The sequence below is a fragment of the Mastomys coucha genome, unplaced genomic scaffold (genome assembly GCF_008632895.1).
Source record: "Mastomys coucha isolate ucsf_1 unplaced genomic scaffold, UCSF_Mcou_1 pScaffold14, whole genome shotgun sequence".
Taxonomy (NCBI): domain Eukaryota; kingdom Metazoa; phylum Chordata; class Mammalia; order Rodentia; family Muridae; genus Mastomys; species Mastomys coucha.
In genome coordinates, this window is record NW_022196896.1 from 119,072,051 (window position 1) to 119,078,050 (window position 6,000).

The 6,000-nt window shown below is 52.5% G+C and overlaps 1 protein-coding gene and 1 long non-coding RNA gene across 3 annotated transcripts in view; one reads left to right on the top strand and one right to left on the bottom strand.

Moving 5' to 3' along the window:
- Ano7 (anoctamin 7) overlaps positions 1–6,000 on the top strand; it is a 31,083-nt gene that overhangs the window by 22,031 nt on the left and 3,052 nt on the right. For both annotated transcript variants that reach the window (XM_031368491.1, XM_031368492.1), the window contains exons 16-20: positions 994–1,105; positions 1,343–1,397; positions 3,475–3,572; positions 4,664–4,794; positions 5,649–5,854. In XM_031368491.1, the coding sequence (XP_031224351.1) occupies positions 994–1,105; positions 1,343–1,397; positions 3,475–3,572; positions 4,664–4,794; positions 5,649–5,854 (602 nt within the window). The remainder of the gene's footprint in view (positions 1–993; positions 1,106–1,342; positions 1,398–3,474; positions 3,573–4,663; positions 4,795–5,648; positions 5,855–6,000) is intronic.
- On the bottom strand, positions 5,005–5,975 carry LOC116088801. Its single transcript, XR_004118020.1, has 2 exons — positions 5,616–5,975; positions 5,005–5,235 (listed from the first exon to the last, which is right to left on the bottom strand). It is a non-coding gene; the product is annotated as an uncharacterized LOC116088801 (long non-coding RNA).

Genomic DNA, 6,000 nt, shown 5'->3' on the forward strand with positions numbered 1-6,000 from the left:
TTTTTCACACTGTAGTTCCGTCCTTACTGAGCCTTGACCAGGAAGTAACTTTGTCCCCGGACGTCCCTCCAATTCCCTGACTCATCTGTACATACCCTAAAAAGATTATTTAATGTATGTGTGTGCGTGCTCACGTGTCATGGCTAGTGCGCTATGGCACATGTGTGGAAGCCCGAGGACAATTTGTGAGGGTCGGTGCTGTCCTTCCACGTGAGCTCTGGGGATGGAACTCAGGTCATCAGGCTTGGCAGCAAGCACCTTTATTCGTTGAACCATCTTACTGGCCCTGTATATACTATTTAAATGATAATGTAAATGTTTGGTTTTAGTTTTGTTTTGTTTGTTGTTTTTTTTTTTTGTCCATGATTCCAGATATTTGTAACTGTACTGGTTACTTCTTTTGCCATAACTGTGATCAAAATACCAGACAAAAATGACTTAAGGGTGGGATTATTTATTCCCGATCAGTTTCAGAGGTGTCAGTACATCATGGCAGGGAGGGTGGGGTGCTCAGGAAGGAAGGAGGGGAATATGGAAAAGGGTCGGGGGAGACACAGCCCCAAGGACACCTGTTTCTCTAGGTAGGCCCCAGCTCTCATCAACTGCCAGTATTATTATCAGCATATGATTAACCCATCGAGAGATTGATCCATTGATAAGGCCAGTGTCCTCATGAGCTACTTTCTAGAAACACCCTCATGGACAGACCAGTGCTTGTGCTTTATTAATATGCCTGACATCTTCCAAGCTCGTCAAGCAGACAGGACTTTACCACCACTCTGATCAACATGCTTGAGGATAATTTTGAAATTCAATGATTCGGACTGCTCTATGTTGATCCTCTCCTTTAATGAATTTCTTTAAAATATCTGGACCACATGGCTTCCTCCTCACCCTGGGTGGTGGGGAGGTGGTGGTCTCACAGGAAAGGGGGCAGTGCCTTGTACACTGGCCAACATCCCCAGGGACTGAGTGAAAGTCCCAAATGCGCAGAGATGCACCGGACGCAGACCGCGTTTGAGGATGCCTTCACCCTCAAGGTGTTCATCTTCCAGTTTGTGAACTTCTATGCCTCGCCTGTGTACATTGCCTTCTTCAAGGGCAGGTAGGTGGTCACCCTCCTAACACGTCACCTCTCCCAGGCAGCTCTGCTTCACCCTACACCTGCCTGGTGTGCTCAGCATTGGGTGGCCAGGGCGAAAGCACTGAGAATGAATGACTCCCACTGGGCTCAGAGGGGACAAGGGTCAAGTCTGCCCCAGGCCAGGCCTCAGGGGTGGAAAAGGGGGAGGGGACAACCAGAACCCATTTCTTCACATCCTCACACCTTGGCTCCCGGCAGGTTTGTGGGATACCCGGGCAACTACCACACCTTGTTTGGCGTTCGAAATGAAGAGGTGAGTGTACTGGGGGCACTTCCAGACAGAAAATGGGGGCTGGGCTACCTCCATACCCAGGCCTTACTTTGCTGCCATTTTTCTCCGCCCACCTTTCACCATTGTCCAAGCCAGTGACAAAACCTACAGCTGCTTTCCAGGACTCCAGCACTTTTGACCTCACTGGCCCCAGGTCCTGAGTCAGAGCTACTGTCTAGAGAATGCTCACACCATGAGGATCTAGCCCTTCTCTCCTTTAACCCATTGCACAATCAGGAGGCATCTGAGCCCTTAGGACGCCCCCCATGAGCCGTATCCCTGCCAAGGTCCCTACTGTCTGTGAGGACACCGAGGTCAGTGCCTGTATTAGTCAGGGTTTCTATTCCTGCACAAACATCATGACCATGAAGCAAGTTGGGCAGGAAAGGGTTTATTTAGCTTACTTCCACATTGCTGTTGATCACCAAAGGAAGCCAGGACTGGAACTCAAGCAGGTCAGGAAGCAGGAGCTGATGCAGAGGCCATGGAGGGATGTTCCTTACTGGCTTGCTTCCCCTGGCTTGCTCAGCCTGCTCTCTTATAGAACCCAAGACTTCCAGCCCAGGGATGGCACCACCCACAAGGGGCTCTACCCCCTTGATCACTCATTGAGAAAATGCCCCACAGCTGGATCTCATGGAGGCACTTCCCCAACTGAAGCTCCCTTCTCTGTGATAACTCCAGCCTGTGTCCATTTGGCACATTTTGGCACACAAAACCTGCCAGTACAGTGCCCCACAGCCTCATTGTCTGGGGTCCTCCTGTGGCTGCTCTCTTCCACTAAGCCCAGTGTGCTCTGCTGGTCCTTGGGACCCAGGAATTGGGAGAGCCTGGTTTCTCAGATGTGCCTCAGGAGGGCTTGTGCAGAAGATGGCATGTGGGTTCCCCAGGAGGTGACAGAGCTTTAAAGACACCAAGGCATAAATACAAAGAAGGAGTAAGGAGTGAACCCTATGTTGCCCAGACCCCCCCCCCCAAGAATTGTCTCTACCCTTCTGGCCTTGCTGAGGGAGGGCTAAGCAGGACTAGTCAGAGGTACAGGGACTGTGGTGGGCACATCTGGAGCTGTTAGTTATGGAACTGAACTTGGGGAACATGGGGTCTAGCAGCCATCACTGAGCATCAGGTCTGAAGGACCCCTCTCTAGAGGAGGAGGGAGAGCAGCAATCTTCCCAGAGCCTGGGCCATTACCTCATCTTCCTGCAAGATGGCTCAGCTCCCGAAGGGAAGCTGTCCACCTTACATGGAGGGGAAGGAACTCTGTGTGTGTGTGTGCGCGTGTGATGCAGAGCCAGGGAATACTGCAACCTGGCCATTTCCTCGGGAGCATGACAGTGGCTGTGGGGCTGCCATATTAGGCAGGTCTTAGCTCGTGGTGAGATACCCAATGGAGACTGCTTAGGTGAGAAAAGGGTGACTACTTGCTCTTGTGTTGAATTACTCAGGACTCTGGGTTTGAGAATAGCTGGACCAAACTCCTCACCACAGGCTAGATTCTCAAGGTTTTCCTTTCCTTTTCTTTTCTTTCTTTCTTTTCTTTCTTTCTTCTCTTTCTTTCCTTCCTTCTTTCTTCCTTTCTTTTTTTTTTCAAGACAGGGTTTCTTCTCTGTATAGCCCTGGCTACAGAACTCATTCTGTAGACCAGCCTGGCCTTGAACTCAGAAATCCGCCTGCCTTTGCCTCCCAAGTGCTGGGATTAAAGGCATGTGCCTCCACTGCCCGGCTAAGGTTTTCTACCTGGTGAGGATGATATCCCACAATGTGGCTGAGCTTCCCGAATGGCATGTATACCCAGAAACTCCCTGGCTCTTGACTGACCCCACATCTTGGGTCTTTCCTGGAGCCTGTGGCTACAGTCTACAGCTACCCAGTGGTTGTTCCCATACATAAGTGAAGAGACATGGAAAGTGCTGATCTCTGCAGTCCTCACAGTACTCCAGGCATGTCCTGTGAAGAGGTGGGGGCAGAGAAGCCACCTTTGGGGCAAAGAGAAGGTTATGTGAGTGTGTCCCTGGCCCCCCCTCCGGCCCTCAGCTAACCAGGACTTGTGTTACTGCAGTGTCCAGCTGGAGGCTGCCTCAGTGAGCTGGCGCAGGAGCTCTTGGTCATCATGGTGGGCAAGCAGATCATCAATAACGTGCAGGAGGTTCTTGTCCCGTGAGTCAACCCACCCTGCCCTGACAGCTTCTAGGGACCAGGGTTTCCTCAGAGTGCTCAGAGAGTAAAGAGGAGGCAGGATGTGTTAAACCTCCAGACTTCTATCATACTGCAGAGCTCCACAACAGCTTCTCTCATTTGTTGCTGTGTCTGGGGTGTTGGAGAGCCTGTCACCAGCACTGCCCCTGCCTGGACTGTTCAGGGAGGGGAGGCCACACAGGCCAGCATGTGTTCCCTACCAGTATGAGATGGATAAGCAAGAGAGGGGCTTGGTCTTCAGGCTTGACCTATAGATTCATGACCTGTTAGATTATAGACCTGTTTTAGATTCTCCTGATGGAAACCTGCTCCCCATCCCTGTCCCACTAGCTGGAACTGTGCTCCACCCCCTCTTGTAGGCTGGAGTCCTCCAAAGGGCCTACCAGGGGACAGTCTCCTGCCTAGAGGCTATACCAACCCAGATGCCCACTACCATCCTCAAAGGCAGCATTGGCCCTGACACGGCAACCAGAGCAGTCCCTCTCTAGATGCCTCCTGACTTCTCTGACAGTCAGTGAGCCCAGGAAGTAAAGGGTGTAGCAGATGTCTAGCAGGTGCAGAGAGCGTGAGGAAGCCAACAGATACCCGTGCCGCCATACAATCTGATAACGGACACACTCGATCCGTGCATGATATCTCAGGACCTCTATCTAAACCGCATACACACAGGACTGACACATGCCTCCCAGGTGTGATGTAGTCATCTCAGCTCTGTGGCCCTGATACAATGAAGCTAACACATCTGGCCCTATGGACTCTGTTTTCTGGGGACTCAGCTGCCACCCTCACTAGCTCCTTCCTAGCTTTGGTTTGGTTCCATCCCCTAAAGGTCCCAGGGAGCTGGGTTGACTTTTTTGAAGACAGAACAGGGAACCAGAAGAGCAACTGTATCATGTCCCACAGAGAGGCGGCCCAGGGCCTTGGAGGATTCTCACCTGCAACAACTCCAGCCCCTTTCCCTGTCCAACCTGGTCCCAGAGAACAAGAGCTTGCAGGGTGCACGGTCTCTGGATGTGGGAGTGGCCATACCATTTCCAGCTTTCTTCCTGCAGAAAGCTGAAAGGGTGCTGGCAGAAGTTCTCCAGGGGGAAGAAGGCTGGCTCGGGGACCCACCCAGCACCTTGGGAGGCCGACTACGAGTTGCTGCCTTGTGAGGGGCTGTTTCACGAATACCTTGAAATGGGTGAGTTCCGCCATGGCAGCTACTCTCTCTGGCCCTGGCCTACCCTGAAATGCAATGTGCCACTGGGGATGTGTGTGGGGTGTGAGATAGGCCTGCAGATATCCAGAGAAGAGATGGGGTGGCAACAGAGCCAAGGTGGGTTGGGAAGGTTTGGGGAGGACTGGAGGCTGCGGCTGTGCATCGTTAGGGAAACCAAGTCCAGAGGCAAGGCCAAGTTAGCCTGGAGAATGGATTTTCTCCAGTGGTTTCCTCAGATATGAAACAGCCAGCCAAGTGGTGGCCCATACCCAGGGCTTGAAGGGTGAGATGGTTTTGAGGGTGGGGTTTTGTTTGACTAACAGGAGGGAGATCTGGCACAGTCATAACTTGGAGTGTCTTAGCAGAACACAGGACCAAGCTTCCTGGCAGCAAAACATAACCAGTAACTGTTACAGAATCATTCTGTGGAGGACAAAAAAAAAAAAAAAAAAAAAAATAGGGCAGGTTGATATTATGTATCCTCATGGCCTATACAATGAATTCCCTAGCAATTTTATAGAAGATTCTGGGGATAAATAGGGGCAATAGTTTTAAAGCCGAAAGCAGGTTTTGCTTTCCTTCCTGCCGTTAAGAGTCCCTGACTTCAGATGTACTGGAACACCAAGATCAGAGCAGGACACATCATAGCTCCCAAGCCCAGCGGGGCAGGCAGTGGCCTTTGCGCTGAATAAAACATGAGGGGAGGAAATGGGGTAAAACTGCCCAATGCCCTCGTGGGCAAGCTGGGTGTTCTTTCACCCCCACCCCCCCACCCCGCGCCACGGGTGGTTTGAGAGGTTTACCGGCTTCAGCCAGTGGCTACTCCTGCTCTGCAGTGCTGCAGTTTGGATTTGTCACCATCTTCGTGGCCGCCTGCCCGCTGGCGCCACTTTTTGCCCTACTCAACAACTGGGTGGAGATCCGCCTGGACGCGCGCAAGTTCGTGTGTGAGTATCGGCGCCCGGTGGCGGAGCGCGCCCAAGACATCGGCATCTGGTTCCACATCCTAGCCGGCCTCACTCACCTCGCGGTCATCAGCAATGTGAGCGCCCGGCCCGCCTGCTGGGTGGAGCTGGGTGGTTCTGGATGGTGCTGGGTGGTGGTCCTGGGTGGTCCTGGGAGGTCCTGGGTGGTGCTGGGTGGTGGTCCTGGGTGGTCCTGGGAGGTGCTGAGTGGTGCTGGGTGGTG